This window comes from Gobius niger, assembly GCF_951799975.1.
Source record: "Gobius niger genome assembly, chromosome: 17".
Classification (NCBI taxonomy): Eukaryota; Metazoa; Chordata; class Actinopteri; order Gobiiformes; family Gobiidae; genus Gobius; species Gobius niger.
This window is the reverse complement of record NC_136868.1, coordinates 10,984,078-11,003,045: the sequence shown is the minus strand read 5'-3', so window position 1 is coordinate 11,003,045 and position 18,968 is coordinate 10,984,078. Positions and strand designations below refer to the sequence as shown.

At 39.0% G+C, this 18,968-nt stretch overlaps 1 protein-coding gene across 7 annotated transcripts; it reads left to right on the top strand.

The window, feature by feature from the left end:
* The first annotated feature begins 534 nt into the window (after positions 1-534).
* Positions 535-18,171, top strand: LOC306976890 (AP-1 complex subunit sigma-2). Of its 7 annotated transcripts, none has more exons than XM_079575011.1 (6): positions 535-656; positions 1,884-2,062; positions 6,086-6,194; positions 6,486-6,623; positions 8,250-8,280; positions 13,593-14,111. In XM_079575011.1, exons 2-6 carry the CDS (start codon positions 1,884-1,886, stop codon positions 13,601-13,603), a joined length of 468 nt encoding a protein of 155 aa, XP_079431137.1. In that variant the 5' UTR covers positions 535-656; the 3' UTR covers positions 13,604-14,111. The 7 variants fall into 7 exon arrangements, with proteins under 7 accessions (XP_079431137.1, XP_079431136.1, XP_079431135.1 ...); XM_079575010.1 differs by lacking the exon at positions 13,593-14,111 and adding an exon at positions 9,369-9,610; XM_079575009.1 differs by lacking the exons at positions 8,250-8,280; positions 13,593-14,111 and adding an exon at positions 18,038-18,171.
* The last annotated feature ends 797 nt before the right edge of the window (positions 18,172-18,968 follow it).

Here is an 18,968-nt window from a genome sequence, read left to right as displayed (position 1 = left end):
TCTCATCACTGTCTTATCTAACACCTTTTATTGGCCTGACACATGCCTCCCTCTGACGCTTCGAATGACTGAGAGACACACGCTTGACCTCATGAGGATGAACTGGACTGGCATCATAGGACAAATAAATAAATGAATAACTCTAAAAATCTTACCTGACAAATCCAAATCATATTAGTTATGACTTATGTATATATGTGCCAGTGAAATTATCTTTTGATTTGATTGTTTTATGTATTTATTTGCTTATTGCTTTTAATATAATAATTAATGAAAAACTTACCAAGCAAAACTGAAACTTTGTAAACAAATTGTTGAGACGAAGTTCTGAAGACAACATTTGCCATGGGCACATTAAAATATTTTCCAAATCTCACATATGTATTAAGATGTATATTACAGAAATGTGGAAAAACTAATAGAAAACTTCCATTCAGCTGCTGGTCACGTAGGCGGGACAAACCGGCTCAGTATGCTGTGATTGACGTTTACTGTAGCCAATGACATCCTCCACATCCAGCCAAAGCTTCGAAAGCAGGCGGGCCTTAAAGTAGAATCAGCCAATCAGGAGCGAGCTCTCAGCGGCTCGGCACCTGTCCGTGCGTCGGTTAAAGCGCAGAAGGCTCAGTTTGTGGAGCTTACATTGTTTATTCAAGGTAAGCGGGCTTGTTTATCCGGACGGTTGCTTTACATTTTAAGCTGCTGTGTTCTTCTTTATTTACTTGACGGTTTGCACGACAGAGGCAGTGGCTGAAAGAGCTAACGCTAACCAGGGAATAACGGGGCGGTAGCGGTACTTGTTTCGGACTGTGTTTATGTCACGCTCAGGCGAGGTCCACTCTGACCGTCTGGGAACCAAAAAGCCTGTCAAATATTAAAATATCCGCCTTGTTGTAGTGGCGTTGTTGAAGGATGAGATTTGAAACTGATTATAGTGTTGTTTTATTTAAGTTTCAAGTATTTTGTGTGTCCGGAATCATAGTGTTATGGCTGATGCTGTTACAACTTATGCGGCTTTACATGTCAACATATGGTAAGTTACGCAGAAAGTCCTTTTTAAAGTTAGAAACTGTCAACATAGGCATTTCCTGGCAATATATTTGATATTAAAAATCAATAATAAGTAGAATCATTACATTGTTTTGTTGCACTTAAAGTGATAGTCTGGAAGTCTAAATGGTTTACATGTTTTATAAAATGTGCAAAATCGGCCACCTGGTCTTGCGGTTTGATGTAAAGTAAGTAATAATATATACATTTTTTTTTGTAAAGTCCCTCTTTCCTGGATCTAGTCAGAGTCTTGTATCCTCCCGCGTCGACCAATGAGACAAGCTTTTCCTGTGAACCAGCCTGTGAGGTCCAATCAGGAGGGAGGGATCGTTTCTGTTCCTCCTCAGAAGGGCTTTCTGGTTAAAGAGGGGAGGAATTTGATTGCTTTAAAATTTGACTTAGACTAGATTAGATTAGACTATCACTTTAAAACTATTAGATTGCTAGAAGTGAATGAAATTGACAACATTTCTTGGGATAACTGTTAAAAGGATCCATTATTTTGAGATCAGTAGAAATCTATGCAACAAAAAAAACAAAAAAAAACAATACAAAGTTTAAAAAATCAGGTGGAAATATGCAAAAACATTTACATAATTCTGATTTTGGACATACCTTGTAATAACATATTTTGCTTATATCCCAATAGTACCATTTGTTGTGTCATCAGTTTGCATTAGCTATTTAATTAGGTATAATTTTGGGCTAATGTGTGGCCATGTCAGTTAATATATAAATCCCAGCTAATGCTCTGAAGTCCTTTTTCAGTTTGTCGCCTGCTCCTTTCCTGTCCTCTCACATTATGTCACACCTATTTCGTCTGCTCATTTCAGATGCAGTTCATGCTTCTGTTCAGTCGTCAAGGCAAGCTCCGGCTTCAGAAATGGTACGTGCCTTTGTCGGATAAAGAGAAGAAGAAGATCACCAGAGAGCTGGTGCAAACCGTCCTGGCGCGGAAACCCAAAATGTGCAGCTTCTTGGAGTGGAGGGACCTCAAGGTTGTGTATAAAAGGTACAGTCATGGATACTCTCCTTCAGAATGAGAATGGAATTGCATTATGAAACCACTCAGACCAAAACGTGAAAGATAATCTGTCCTGGTGATGTGCCAACAAATACAGTGGCAGCCAATTAGTGAACTCTAGTGTCTGAGACAGGTTAAAAAGACAGACAAGGCCAAAACAAAACACAATTATGTTACAACCATATTACACACAGTATGATGTTTAATTTTGTTTAGATTTTGATGTTTTATGTGGTTCCCAATGAAAATGTTCACCCACTTCAAATCTAGCCCTAAACTGGTCAAGATTTACGTAAACATAGAGACAATTTAACATGAAAATGATTTCCTTGACACATTATACTTTTTTAAATTGGCAAAACATTCATCATTTTCATTTCTTATTCTCCGTTTTGGTATTATTATGTAATCAAATAGCTCTTATAACTCACAAAATGTACTTCCTTACTACTAATACTTAAAAATAGTGAAAATACATAATTCCTAGATATTGAGCTTTCTCACTCGACACAAAAGAATTAAAGAGTCTCAGAAAAAATGTGCTATATGCATGTAATGGTGGTTCGAACAATGGATCTTAAGTGGAAGTTTTTCTTCCGCAAAGCATTTGCTATAAAGAGTTGTAACCACTGCACTTCCTCTTCCTATTTCTAAAAGCTCCATCTATGAGTGTGCATCTATTACAGTGCTGTTTGAATCAGATGGACGGGAGTAATGGTAAATTATGTCATAATTATTAATTTTTTCCACCTACATTAGGCACTCAAGCTTTATTCATGCACTGATCCATGTACAAGTCCAAAACCTATTGATTTCCTTGAGATTTTAATCATGCTATAATATTCACCTTATTCCAGAGGCTCGTGTGGGCGCCGCCATGAATTGTGCCCGCCCCTTTTCTCCTATCTGTTAACATGGGACTGGAAAAGTCCACAAAAAATCAGTCACTACACGAAAACAAAGCCGTTTTTCGTCCGCGCTGAGAAACGGTGTTGACATGTTGGTGCAAGTGAACATCGGCCATTTTACACAAATCAATCGACTAAACATCAGATTTGATCGGAGAATATTTTCCCTCGTTCTCCGTGTAAATGAACGGACGTTGCGCTCGACCGGAAGTGTCAGGACAACGGAAGTGCCGAGACAATGCAAAAAGTGGCAAAAGTGGGGGGGGGGCGGAATAAGATAAATACTACCCTTGTTAAACACATACTTGTTTTCTTTGATCAGCATCTGTTTCAGTGTATACTTTAGTCCATCATCATCGTCCACACTCAAAACATCAACCCACGCTGCAACAAATGTCATACAGAGTAACGGGCGAAGCTTAAGTTTCACAATCCTCACACTTTCACCAAACTTAGAACTCTTAACTGTGCACGGGCGCAGAGATTAGCATGTTTGCTAGTAGCTATCATTGTTCAAACGTTTATTTTGAACTGTGTCTTTCCCCATAAGCAGCAGAGACAGATTTGCTTCCTCTACATTGGATTATGTCCTAAGTGCTAGGGGTGTTGTCTTGACATGCACAAATATTTTAAGTTACACAATAGAAATACCCGGGCTGAGGTGTTTAAAAAGCCAGATCGTAATATACCAGATTTTTGTTTTCCTAGTTGTGATACTTTGTTTATTCTCTTCCAGCATTGTGCCTCTAATTCAGCATTCATCTCAATTTTATGAATTTACAGGCTAGTTCTCCAGCATTTCTGGGACTGTAACCCTGAGAAGAGAGAAATGTGCCTGTAATCTCATCCCTGTTCACAATTGGGATGCTGGAAATGTTTTAGGAAAGTTAACCTCTTAACCCCCACTTGAACTGAGCACATTTTCTCCAGTTTGGCTTTACCCAAATCTTAAAGCTTCTTGGAAAAAAGTGTCAAATTAGCAACAAAAATTTGATGGAAATACAACAACAAAAAACGCAATGTGCTGAAAAAATGACTAAAATGTGATGAAAAAGTGGCAAAAATGTGATGAAAAAGTAAGAGGTTAATAATGAGTTTGGACCACAGTTATAAAATCACCCTGAACTGTTATGTCATAAAATTCTTTGCCTTAGTTTCTGATGTTAAATAATAAACCGTGTTGCTTATTGGAGCCCCTTATCCTGCTGATATAAGGGATCAACTGGCCTGGTCCTTTTATGAGCCAATCATCACATGCTTTAAGTGCCTCTGGGATTACCAGGGATTAAAAAGCCGTGGGCGAAATGAACACAGCCCTCAGCATCCGGCTTCAGCCTTTTAAATGAACCCGACCCACACGCAGTGAAGCTTAATAACAAACCCATGCCCCATCAGCACTCTGTCAGGCGGCGGATGCTGTACATCACTTGAACTGCATCAAAACCTTATGACCCCTCCCTGTTATGCAGCAAACTGTGCTTTCTGACATCTCTCTCTCACTCCCCGAGCTTCACCTTCTTCAGGATGTTTGAGCTTCCTTTGTTCCTCTTTCGAAAGACCTGCAAACTGGGAAACACCCCACGAGAGCTGCATTTTGGGAGATGCTCTGACCCAGTTGCCTTAACAGTTTTACTTGTCTTATTGTTCTGGTTTCTAACACATAAACTTTGAGGATGAACATGATGGAGGCACGTCAAATCAGCCCTGGATTGCGGCAGTCAGATTCCCTTTCAAATTTCCTATAGAAAGCTCAAGAGTTTAAATGAAGACACAATAGAGGCAAATGTTTTTTTAAATATTATATTTATTGATTTTTGTTATTTTACATGTACAAAACAAAACAAAGTGAACAAAACAGACAAAAACAAGAGACTGCCAGACAAAGCAAGATGTGATAATCCAGATGTGATAATCTGGCACTGAGCCAGAAAGGGCCCCCAGATAGCCTCAAATCTATGTTGTCTGTCCATATTGTCCAAGCGAATCTGTTCCATTTGTATTGCAAACATCATTTCCTTGAGCCAGTGCTCAAAATTTGGGGGATTGGTGGATTTCCAGGTCAATAATATGAGTTTTTTAGCCACCACCATTCCGAGCTGTATTGACGACCACACTTCAGTCGTGTATCCGTGATTGTCCATAGAGCATCCAAATATTGCCACGTTGTGTTGTGGTTTAATATCTGCAGAATAACATTTTGAAACCATTTAAAAACTGCAGACCAAAAACCAGACAATCGAGGACAGAGCCAAAAAAGATGTGCAAGTGTTCCTTCAGCAGCGGAGCTTTTATCGCACTGGAGGACACGGCTGGAAACATTTTGTTCAGTTTTGTCTTTGAATAGTGTAACCTATGTATAACTTTGTTTTGGATAAGTCGATAGCGACTATTGATGGAAAAAGAGTGAATCCAAGATAGAGCCTCATCCCATAGTTCATGTGATACTTCTGAACTCAAATCTTGAGCCCAGGCCACAGCCTCAAATGTTCTGTGGAAGAGGCCAATGTTTTAAAGGAAAGAAAAACAAATATATGAAAAATACAACAAAATAATTGTTTTCATTAACCTCTTAACCGCCTGAACCAAGCTCATTTTCACCGGTTTGGCTTTACCCAAATCTAAAAGCTTCTTGGAAAAACAGCATCAAAATAGCAACAAAAACAAGGATAAGAACCAAAAAGTGACAAAACATGACTGAAAAGTGATGATAAGGCAACAAAAAAGCTCCAAAGAAGCAACAAAAGAGCGTCTAAAACATGCTGGAAAAGGAACAATAACACAAAAAATAAAGAGACAAGAAAGGGATGAAAACATGACGAACACACAACAAAAGAGTGACAGAGAGCAACGGAAAACAAAAAAAAACTACGAAAACACAACAAAAACCCTTAAAAATGTGACAACAAAGAGACAAAAACACAACAAATAAGCAACAAAAAAAGTGATGAAAAAGCAACAAAAAATAACCCAAATAAGCCATAAAAACAGACAAAAACGCTTAAAAAATGTGCTTAATCGCTCTTCCGATGAGTTCAATGCTTTGTTGCTTCAGTTGTGTCGATTAAAAACCTGTAAATTGTCATTTTTCTGTGGTGTGTTGCAGATATGCCAGTCTGTACTTCTGCTGTGCCGTGGAGTGCCAGGACAACGAGCTGATCACACTGGAGATTATTCACAGATACGTCGAGCTGTTGGACAAATACTTTGGCAGTGTAAGTCCTTTTAGTTTGTTTTTGTTCATAATTTGAGTTTCTAGTTTAACCCGAACAGGGCACAGTACTCCAAATTCAAGTATTTGCACTCATTACACACTTAATTACAACATCTGAAAGCACCACTACCACTTAAAACATGCATAAAAGGCTTCCCTCTGGGCTAATCCGTAAATAGAAAAATTATTTTCTAAAATGTGTTTCGTTCCAAATACCCAAGCCAGACTCCTATTCACTTATTCTGTTAAAAAATATCACCTCTGACAGTTAACAAAGCATCATACTCTTTAGGTTTGTGAGTTGGACATTATATTCAACTTTGAGAAGGCGTATTTCATCCTGGACGAGTTCCTTCTCGGGGGAGAGGCTCAGGAGACGTCCAAGAAAAACGTGTTAAAGGCCATCGAACAGGCCGACCTGCTGCAGGAGGTAAGACACGAGACACTGAGGCGCCGCTAGTTTTTAAGCCTCATTTTAATTCTGCTCAAGATCAAATCAGGTCGACTCGCTGAATCAGTGAAGAATAAATTACAGAGCAATTCCGTTTTTTGTAGTGAAATTATACAGTGCCCTCCACTCACATTAGCAGGGAAATGTAAGGCTATTTTATTCTGAGATTGGTAACATTTACAGCACAGTAATGGCATTTCGGGGAGGAAATTGCATAGTAACTAGATGTGTAATAATTTAGCAATAAGCCGAATGCCCATCTCGGGTCGCCCATTGCATTATGGGTAATGGAATGTCTTTTGGCTACCAAACAATATTGTTAGTTAGTGTAAAGCATCGAGGAAGCTCTGATTTGGACCGTTTTAACCGCTGGAAACTTGATGATTTAAAGCGTTTTTGTCGTCGCCCTGGAGCTTGTTACAATATTACTATTTTTACAACCAGGGCTGCGTACGGAGATACACAGAAACTGAAAGAACTGGACGGCCGTTCATATGTAGAGATGCTGCAAAAGTGACGACCAGTCCAGTGAGAAAAACTTTTCTGACCCTTGAAGGCGACTGTTGGACAAAGTCCAGGGTCTGAAACTGTGGCCTCATGTCGCCGACATTCATCACATTCAAACTAGAAGAAAGAGAAATAAAACATAGAATCCTTTTATTTTATTTTTTTTTGGCAGTAAGGAGGTGGATATTAAACGAAATCTTTTTTTTTCATTGTGACCAGAGAGACCACATACACATATAGGCTATGCCATCTAAATTTACTTTATTTGTGTTTTTTTTTACAACTGATCGGATGTACAATATAGCTAATTGGAAGTTTACCCACTATGTTTAACATCAATGCTGTTTTGAAACTTTTCCCTGGGATTTCAAGACAAATTTAAATGATAAAAAAAGTGGCGGTGTCGCCCCCCTGTTCGCTATGGTCCGCTATGGTCCGCTATGGTCCTCTACGGTCCTCTACGGTCCGCTGTGGTCCACTTCTACGGAGCCACCGCCCTGACTGTTCCCTCGCTTTCAAGATATTGACAACATAATAAATATTTGCAAGAAATGTCACTTCAGACTTTCAACCAATGCCTGTAAGCCTTATAATTCAGGGTTCTGGCTCAATAAACTTCAGTGTTCACGCTCCGCTACCTGAACTCGCTCACACATTTCAATGGTTTGTTTGGGCCAAAATTAGGAGCCTGATTGACCCACGCATGCGCTGTCGAGATGGGCATTCGGCGTATTGTGGTACATACATGGACACATTGTTAGTGTTTTCTGATCATTCCCTGTTATATCTATTTACCATTTTGTCTGCCTATTTACACGTTATTTCTGTGCTGTAATACGATCAAAACGTCTCCAAAACTGCAGTACAGAAACTCCCGTCATCGCCGAGTGTGTCAGTGTTAGTGAAGGGCACGGTAATATAAGTTCAACAAGGCAAAACCCTGGTCCCGAACAGAATATGGTTATGTTGGTCATGCATTAAGTGTATATACCAGACGAAGCTTTTTCATTCCACAGCCACATGTTATTTCCCATTCATTTTGCTTGGTTCGTTCCTGCTGCTGATGTGTTTGTCTCTTTGATTCTTGATTACTTTCAGAACATAGACTTTCAGAATCGACTATTTGCAGGTACCGTCTGTAGATCTAACCCCACACCCCTCAGTGCAGTTTAACTTTAGTTCGAACCCTGTATTCGTAGAAACACCCTCACAAAGTCATCAGTCACACTCGGCGGCTGCTGGGTGTGTCTCTAAGCACATATTGACACATATTAACATTAACCGCTGCATAACTAGGTCTAAAAAAAAAAAAAGGACTAAACCAGGACTCACAAGGTGCTTTGTATTACAATTACATTCATCCCAACCACAAACTATTTGGACAGAACCATGACTAAAGTAATCTAACATGAAAACAGCATTGAACCAGGATTAAACCAGGAATAATCCAGGAGGAAATGAGATGTAAAACCTAGAAATCCAGAAACATGGATGGCCTTTAAAACACAGGCCAAATCCAGCCCAACAAATGATTCTGATATGATTGTGCATAACATGGGTCTAAAAAGGATTCATTTTTTTGGGGCTGTGTAGATCCCAGTCCAACTCCCCGGGCTCATGTGAATCCACCTATGACACGATAATGCTTTTTCTCTGGAAAAAGCGATCCTTTATCTTTTGACATGGAATAAAATGATCCATCACTCCAATCTTACCAACCCCTGCTTTAAAACAAGTATCAGAAAGTTTGTGCACTGATTATTAATGTCCCACCTGTAATACAATATTGAGATTTTTAAGAAGTCGAATAACAATTAGAAACATCGACAAAATTGCTAAGATTCTTGCTTATTGCAAACCTATGAGAGAATGATTTCTAAACTTAAAAAAAAAATTACGTTTCAATAGATAATTACGTCTGGAATATGGATAAGTGTCTTCGTCTCTGACTGCCATTGATTTAGGTGCACTGTTTGTTCAGCCTCGAGTCTGTCACTGAAGCAGAGGCCGTGGATAATGAGTTCTGGGAAGACAGACTCTGCTAAAACACATTTACATAACGTGAAGAAAGAAGAAACCATTCAGTGAAAGGAGCAGAAGAGTCTAGATTTAAAAGGCTGTTTGTGATTCATAGACAAGTGAGTTCTTCGTTTTCTGTTGAAGTCTGATACTGAAAACCCATCCATCTTCTTCTGCTTATTCCTTGCGGGGTTGCAGGAGCAGCGGTCTAAAATGCCTTTTGGCTCGTCCAACAAATCTTGGATCCATTGGAGGACGACCGCGCCCTGGCCCACCCACCTTGCACTGCCAAACTGGGCTGTTGGTCTCTCATCGTGAGGGGCTTTTAAACCCTTGTCTGACCCATCTGCTAGGACCTGTTGCTCTTGGGGAAAGGAACGAAGCCCCTGACAACATAGTTCCAAGGATCCTTTGGGCACTCAAATCCCCCCACCACTTTAAGGTGGCGGTTCAAGCAGCGTATCATTGTATGTCAATAGAATAAAATAGAAAGAATGAAAGTGCTCTGAAACATCTTGGTAAATTCATTATTATGGTAAACTCTGATTTGATGGAAACTCTCTCACAAAGAGAGTCTGATTTGAACCAAGTCCAAAGTCTCCAAGGACAAGAGGACATCAGCTCATTCAATTTAAAGGCAGGTTCATCATCAGAGAGTGGTGACTTCATACTCTCTGATGGGAAGTTCTTTATGCGCTTACATAAAATACAAAGCTCCTTTTAAATGGTTTATTATTTGGCAGGAGCATCAACATCTGAGGGATGACTGGAATATGAACTGCTAAGTCACACGTTTGAGGTGTAACGAACAGGGTAACAAAGTTTGGTGAAGACTCCACTGAGACGGGATTTGTTTTTTTCCCCTTGTTTACAAATGTATGTATGGTTCCATTTGCAGCCTTAATTGGCAGTAGTCATCATACTCAGTAGTTGGCTTTAAAAGTAATGGCAGTGACAGCCATGACAATCATAGACTTAAGTCAAGTTTTGTAGAAGTATGATTCCCTCTCCCTCCTCTGGCCCAGACATACTCGGGCGCAGATCCCTGATGAAGGCCCTCTGTATTTTAGAGTGAAGACTGGGGCAGTCTGCAGAGTGACGAGGTCTTGTAGTGGCTGCAGACTTTGGTAACTACCGGATCATTGCACTTCGGCCGCATGGGGTTAAAGCGTGTGTGTTGTGGATAACTGCATGCATACTCAAGTCTAAAAACAGTCATAATGGCTTTTGTAAATGGTGGAATTCAAATGAGACAAAAGTTCTGTCTGCGCTGAATGAAGATTTCAACTTATACCAATTGATTGAACCAAACAATGACTAAGTATATTAATTTAAATCACATTTTACGTCTTACCCAAGTGAAAGTCACTCTATTTACTAAACCAGTAAATAATAACAGTCACTAAAAGCAAAAAAAACCAACCAAAAAAACCCTGTCATTCTTGCAAGATGAAAACTCTGCAGTCATTAAAGAAACACTGCATATCGTGCCACGCAGAAGGGAAATAGAAACATTTGCAGTATGGTACTGGCCTATTGTCCCTCAGTGAAGTTCACCGGCTGCTTTTCCACTTATAAGTGGCTTTAAAGCATTACTGGTCCAACTGTGCAGTGACTTTATAAGAAACATACCTTTGGGGATTAGAAGGAACTTATTTTAATAAGGCTTTGATGAAATAGTTCTCGGGAGCAGGGCCATGCTCGTCTTTCGCTGTAATGATGCCCCTGAAGACTTCCTGTTCACAGATAAATGTCCGGCAATGTCCTCATAAAGAGGTCGTTGTTACTGGGATAGTGTCGGGTCACCCCCCTCCATCCCCCACCCCCCTGACCCTCTCACTCTCCCTTTCGTCCCAGCACTGTAGACTGTAGACTGTAGGCCATTATAGTCCTCCTGTATTATTTAATGTCTTATCTTTGTTGTGTTTCAAGTGTGTCGACTGATTTCACTCTGGACTCCAAACTGTCACTTTTTTGTCTAATTTGCATGAAAAACAATCGCCTTGAATTTTATTGAAAGTGTTTTTATTGCAATTGTAATATTTTCGAAAATTGAGACAAGAAATAGTTATAGGGACCGTGAAAATGATCAGAGAAACCAAGATTTCATTAAAGTTTAACACAGATGTTTTCTATTTCAGAATAAGAATCAGAATCAGGATAGGTTTTATTGCCATTGTCAGTGGAATTTGCAACCAGTAATAAAATAAATAATAGGTCAAGTAGGTCATGTAGTTGAAATTGTAGTATAGAATCTCAAAAACATCGGCATTAATGGTAGATTTACGAATGTACAAAAAACAGCAAATGTGAGGTGAACAAGAGTCTATTTGGATGTGAAGGTTTGAAAAATACATTTAAAAATCTATATATTTTATCCTCTTTTCTTTTTATCGTTTTCTTTACTTAAGAATCCCCATACGTCTTAACCAAAGTAGAGACTATTCTTCCTGTGGTCCCTTCACATCATAAAACTATTACAGTATTACAAAATTTAAACCTTTTTCCATTTCAACATACTCTGCGGTGTCATTCAAATAGGCTCTGCATATTTGATCATTATACAAACTTAACTAATAAAGTGTATTTGTTTCCGAGTTGCAAAAATAGCTCCCTGCCCTACATTGCGGCTGAAAAGAGGAGTGCGCTGTTGTGCTGATGCGGTGTCTCTTGCAGGTGTGATGGTGCCGGGTTTAGCCTCTGAAGCGTCTGGTCTGTTCCAGAGTTAGTGGCTGTGAGCTCAGGTGAAGTGTGTGGAAGTAGGTCATCTGCCCCCTGTACTTTAGAGACTGTAGCGAGTAGCAGCCCGCAACAATGTGGGGCTTTGTCGTTCGTCTTAGCAACAGTCCCTTCAGTGATGAGAGCCCCTTTCTGTCTCAGCCTGTCTTCTCTGGTTCTGTTTGTGTCATAGTTATAGATTTAATAGACATTTTTGTGGATGTGTTTTAAAAAGTAAACCCAACCTCACTGTACGTATTTGACTCCACCTATACAGAAGCTTTGTCCACACTATTAAACATGAGCCAGACAGAATTATATCAGAATGATTTAATGATTGTGGCTTTTGGGATTTTTTCTGTAAGTTTCATAACATTCAAGGCTTGACAATAACTTTATGCTCTTACAAATTTTGTCATAAATGTCATAAAAGATTATTGATTAATCTATTAAATACAACAGAAACATATAGTATAGCTAGGCCTGGAGAAGGTGCGCCAGGTAAAATTTTCTTTTTTGTTCTAAGTAATATTGAAATAAAGGGACTATTTTTGTTTTCTATGAATAGAATACAATTTGTTTTGTTTTTCTTTAGCGTATCATAAACTCTGACATTTGTGGAGAACACACTGTCCATCTAATTATAAAGCATTGTATAAACTTCCAGGCTAGTTTCTAGTTTTCTAGCATTTATTTGACAGTGACCTTTCAAGTTGTGATATGTTGTGAAAGTCGTCTCAGTATGTAGGATGCTACATACTGTATATTGGGGCTGGGACAAAATACCTGATTGGATTTGGATTGCAATACTTTTTGCAACAAAACCAAGTATCAATACTTTACCAAGTATCGCAATACTTTCAATTCTTGTGTTTGGCGGTATCCTTTGTTTTCCAGTAACAGCTCTTGTTACATTTTTTGTTAATGCCCTTTTCAATCTTAACACCTCAATAAATGTCAAATGGCATTTAGTTTATAAACTTTGGACACATGACTGTTTGCTTTTTACACATTTTAAGCTAAGCATATTACTTACACAACGTATCGGATCGGCCTCGGAGTGGCTTCCTCTTTCATTGTTTATTATGCAAAAAAAAAAAGTATAAGGCCTTTAACCACTTAACTGCCACTTTAGGGTTAGGATTAGGGTTGGGGTTAACAATTATTTACATCCAATTCTCAAAGTGTATTGACTGGAGAGCCTACAGCCTATGTGCCAGTGTGATACCTAATTTGAAAGCCAAGACCTTCTAGTTTTAAAAATATGTGTGAGATCTGTGTGAGTGAAGCACAATTTACGTTACATTTGCCGTTCTTAACCCTAATTATATCCTGATTAGGGTAAACTAACCCTAACCCTAACTCCCTGATCAGGGGGGACGGCAGGTAACAGTTAACTAACCTAACTGGCATGTGGGAGAGCAAAGAACTACAAGCCAATATAAAAATCAGTGTTTGGTTTGTTGGCTACTATTAATGTCAAGCCGTGCATCCACTCAGACAGAGATCAAGTTCATACAGCTTAAGTCTTTTTTACAATACGTATCATTTGGGTACCAGTTATGTCAAGAAGGTAAGTACTTCAACTGGAATCAAATAGATAAAGAGAGATGACGTTTCCTCAGAGTCTGGCCGTGTAAAGGCCGTGTCCTGTACCATTGCGTGTTTTCTGTTCTCTAAATCCGTGTGCACTTCTCTCCTCAGCCCCGCCATGAGTACTTTAATGTGCCTGTGTACTGACTGGCGCCCTCTGGTGGCGCTGCCGCTGCTGCTTCACACCTGCATGACTGAGCTCCTCTCTGCTGCACTCTGTCACTGCGCTCACGGTGGAGGGTCTGGCTGCCTCACTGTTCTCAAGTCCAGGCACGGCTCGTCTCATCTCAAACAACACTGTCACATATCAATGAAAAGGAAAATGTAATGTCCGAGGCACTCTGTCACTTATTTCCAGTGTTGCATTGAATTTCACCATCTCCAAAATATAGACTTTCCCTTCTCAATTTGTCACAGCCACTTGCCTATCTATATCTTGACATTTTGTGCCAGACGACTTCTTTCATAAGTAATATTCTCCATCTCAAAACTTGGATCAAAGTGGTTGTGACAGTGTTGTTGGTGCTTGTCGTTGAATGTTGGTATCATTTCCCTTTTCTGTTGCTGTCAAACATGTATCCATCCTCACACGGTTTCATTTGGACATTATTCTGTCAAATCTTTCAGGATGATGCATGGTTATCCCTTTTTCTTATTGTTTTGTGGCCTGTATCTGGGTACTGTTAAACGATAAAGTTACAATAATCATTCGAAACGGTAATGTGAATATATAACATACCTAATATGATCAGAGCTATGATATAACTCTAGACGCCACAATATATGAGAACATCTTTAGACTTGTATGACTGTGAATAAGGATTGAAGCAAAGGTGTCATTTAAGTATTTCATGTATTACTTCATTTGGCAGGGACAGTATTAGCTTTAGAGCTAGTTTCCAACTGTTGTCCCTAGTGCCAACAGCAATTAGTAGACAATACAGTAATTAATAAAAGTGCTGTAAAACATGGAACTTCCTGCCTAGTGTAAAGCTGTTTCCTGTCGTAGTTTGTGTGGGTGATGCCTTCCTATGTAAAATGATTATACTTTTAATGGTTGAAATTACAATAACATACGTGATTGACATACTTACTAGCTTTATATTTACATTACCCAGCACCCAGTTGGTTTATGTATTCATTTTACATTTACATTTACATCTACAATTGACAGAGTGACATGTTAAAGCAGAACTAAGTAACTTCTTTTCCTTAATAAATCCTTTCCGTAGTCCCTGTGGGGGTAATACAAGTGTTAATGGGATGATTGGGGGGTCAGAAAACAACACTTGCAGCTTTCCCTGCTCCGACCCGCAGCCTCAATACACACTAATGGAATCACGATCAGAAGAAGCCAACAGGCTAACGGGTAAAGCTAACTGTGGGCTAGCGCCACTTTAGCAGTATTTACAGCCAAGTTTGAGTGAAAACAATTATTTCCATTGTGTAATTGGGTTGTGGCACAATGTACAATATCCCTCTCTCCCTTTGTCTTTTCTGTCAGCGTAGTATTTACTCTCATGGACAATTAATGAGTAAATGAAACACAACATAAGTTACTTAGTTCTGCTTTAAAGGTGCCATATGGAACTTTTTATACAGGGAAAAAAAAGATATTTGAGCATAATTTGACCTTTTTGTGACTCGATGGCTGTATGGGTGGTTAGCATAGCGCATTTGCTTTTGATCACGGTGGCCTCTACGCTTATGAATCAATTGTTTGTCGTTTTTCTGGTGAGAGGGGTCATCAGCAGTGAAAACCTTCCAGAAAGTTTAAAAACAATTGGAGCATCATAGAGGCCACAGTGATGAAAAGTAAAGGCGCCATGCTAACCACCCATACAGCCACTGGGTCCCTAGAAGGTCAAATACGCACTTATAAAAAGTTTCACAAAGCACCTTTAAGTTTTCATAATCTAAATTAACTTGTCTGCTTAACTTAATTTGTCTGCATGTGTTGGAAGAAACCAGTATCACTTGAAACTCACCCTCTTTCAAGTCTTTGAGCAATATATTCTGAGGCAGGCATCTATTAGTGCAGCTCTGTACTTAGATTATTCATATGACGCTTGCACTAAAAGGTGAGTGCGTCACAGGAGGCTCCATAAAATCCCATAAAAACTGTATTTAGAGATTAAAATAGTTCATGGATTGTGATTTGAAGTGCATTTTGTCACTGCGCTGTTTTCTACACTGGGGCTAACCATAATGATTGAATACTGTATGTTACTGTTTATATTGAAATAAATATCTGTATCACTGTGAAAGAAACTCGTGCATGTCTTCTGTCTATGAAACGGTGGATTTTTCTGAGCTATGTCGTCATCGCAGCATGGCCAGATAAATCGTTTCCGTTTGCTGTTGCTTTGCTTGAGTTGAAAAGTCTGACTTTCTGTTATATTTCTCTTTACTTTGTGCTGAACCTTGTAGGACTCCAAAGTAAGTGCTGCTTTTTTCCCCCCCCTCATTGCTGTTCTCTGCCATTGTCCTATTTCATCTCACCGTTCAGCTTTCGTCCAGTTAACACATAGTAGGTCAGTGAGGCCAGCTGCACTCATTCCCCTCAGACAAAACAATAGTCACAGAAGAATTTGGGTTCACAATGCAAGCAGTGTTTTCCAGTTAATTGAAAAGACAACGTGTTTTTTTTGTTTTTTTTAACTATTAGATAAAGAACATTCAGTGACAATGACAAAAGGTTATTGCTGCTACAAAGCAGGTCCAACTGTCTACGCAGCATTAAAACACATCGTTAAAAAAGTTAGATAAATGAAGATGCCCAAGTTTTATAAAGCAGTGGTTCACAACTGACATTTTTAATGGGGTATAGGGCCTTAGCCTTAAAGTTTGTTAACCTGTTGTCTTCCATCTTAGTGTTAGGGGTTAGATTTATTTTCTCCAATTATGCATATCCAAGAGGAGAGCTTACAGCCTATTTGCCTGTGTAATACCTCATTTGAAAGCCAAGACATTCTAGTTTCTAAAAGTATATGCACAATCTGTGTGAGTGAAACACAACATTCATCACATTTGCCGTTCCTAACCCTAATCACAACCCCTGAAACAAAATCCTGATCGGGGGAATGACAAGGAACAGGTTGGTACATTTTTCAACAAACCAACAAAACAATGTCTTTATTTGGGACACAAATTAAAGGAACAGGCCACCGTTTTTCCATACTGAGATATGTTCCTACCTGAGCTTAAACAAGTTGATATGTACCTGTCCGGTCTTAGTGCACGCCTGTGGAAGAGCTTGGTCGCTTTTAACTTCACCCCGTTTGAAGCTATAGGAATAAATTTGGAGAGGCTAAATGCTAACAACATCTTTTGTCGTTTTGCGTGACTGAGGGCACACACAAAGACCAGACAGGTACACATCAACTCGTCTAAGCTCAGGCAAGAACATATCTTGGTATGGAAAAAGGGTGGCCTGTTCCTTTAAGTTGCACAATTAATCTCAAATTGAAATCACTATTTTAACCTCTTAACTCCCACCTGAACGGATCCCATTTTCTCCAGTTTGGTTTTACCCTAATCAAAAAGCTTATTGGGAAAAAAGCACCAAAACAGCCACAAAAAATGAGAAGAAAACAAGGATGTAAACGCAGCAAAAATGTGACAAAAATTCAACAAAGATTTGACAAAAAAATGACAAAAATTCAAGAAAAACTGAATAAAAAAATGACAAAAAATCAACAAAGATGTGACAAAAATGTGACAAAAATTCAACAAAAATTCAACAAACATGTGACAAAAATGAAAAAAAGAAAGAAAGAAAAAAAAACATGAAAAAGGTGACACAACACAGCAACAACGCGAGGAAAAAGGTCAGTTTTGTGGGTCTTAGCTTTCAAATGAGGTGTTACACAGGCCTATATAATAGCCAAAGAGGACAGAATTTATTTGGTTGAGGCGGGTGGTAAGAGGTTAATGGTTGCAATTAGCAAATAGCAGTGGAGGCAGTTATTTAAGGCAGTGTTTCCCAACCAGGGGTACGGGAAAAAGGAAGATGAAAATGACTACTATAAGAATATTACTTTGCAGTAAAATGTTTTATTAAGTTTTAATTGATCCCTTCTAAATAATCTGCAACACTCTTGAGGTATAGGGTATGTGGAGTACTACCACATTGAGGGACAAACAAAAGGTTGGGAACCACAGATTTAAGTGATTTGGTCTGAAAGTAACAAAACAACCTGTCTGCATTGGGATTCACCATGTTAACAGTGAAACCAACTAACCTTGTAGATTAGACCTCCACAGAATTACATAATTCTCGGATTAGTTTAGCCGACTGAAACTTCCAGCATGTTTCAAATGTGCACAAAGAACTCAACTTTCCATGTGAGGTTGAAGGCGGATCCTGCTGCGACAACAGTTGAGTAACACTATTATATTGACAGCCAAAACCATCACAGTGACAAACGAAAACGTGGTGATGTGCATGTTTTTGTTGGGTGTATTTCATCATCAAAACATTGTAGTCCTGTGGCTTTTTCTCTGATCATTTCAACCCCCTGCCCCCACTCTCTCACCCCCCTCTGCGCTGACAGGAAGGAGAGACCCCGCGCAGTGTCCTGGAGGAGATTGGACTGACTTAAAGCTGGTCTTCATCTTCACATCTGTGCCACATCTGCCACACTCATCTGAGCTCTCAGCAACGATTCCCTTCAAACTTCAAAAACACTCGCCCAAAACAAGACTGGCATTGTCTCACGGCATCTCGGTTTTCTCCATCTCTTGACGACGTAGCACTCATTAGGATTTCGTTTTGGTGCCACTGTCCTTGAACTGTGCCCTGTTACATCTTTATCCGACAAAGGCCCTGGATCTGTGAAAGAAAAAAGACTCTTTTCTTTTCTTCTTGTCGGATCAATCGTCCAGAAAAGCGTTGCAAACAAAAAAAAGTACCAAAGATTTGTGTTATGACGTCTGTTTCATTGTGTTACGTTGGTGTTATTATGGGCAATAGTGAATAAGCAGCTGTGAAATTGCCAAAAAAAAAACTATGAGAATATGCTGTACATGTATGATCTGTATTTAAAGACGTTTTGACTAAAATAAAAGTGTTCTGAACCATTTCACTGTTGGTATTTAGCATAATATCAGTTATACTTAATATAATCAACATATCATTGTCTAAAGTTTGACCCTGTCTTTGTTCAATTTGATGCCAAACACAAAAAAAACTTGTGCTGTTTTCAATGTTATCATGAAACACTAAACAGAGTCACCATCAGCCATTTTGATCGGTTGCCAATTGACAAAAGTTACATTTAAAGAAAAAAAAAACATCAACTCTAAATACAGCTTAAGCCAAAGTGCAGTCCTGGTCAAAAGTTTGGAAACCCTATTTTTGTTGTACAGTTTTTGCATATTGGCAAATAAAGCACCTTAACCTTAACTTAATGTTTTGGATTTTCTTTATTTTCAAGACTATTTACTTTTACACATGGGATTGTGTATTGCATTTTCTCAGTGAGT

Coding starts and splice junctions, on each gene's coding strand:
- LOC306976890 (XM_079575008.1), top strand. CDS start 1,884: ATGCAGTTCATGCTTCTGTTCAGTCGTCAAGGCAAGCTCCGGCTTCAG. Junction 2,063..6,085: donor CTCAAGGTTGTGTATAAAAG/GTACAGTCATGG, acceptor GGTGTGTTGCAG/ATATGCCAGTCTGTACTTCT. Junction 6,624..9,368: donor AGGCCGACCTGCTGCAGGAG/GTAAGACACGAG, acceptor GCGGGGTTGCAG/GAGCAGCGGTCTAAAATGCC.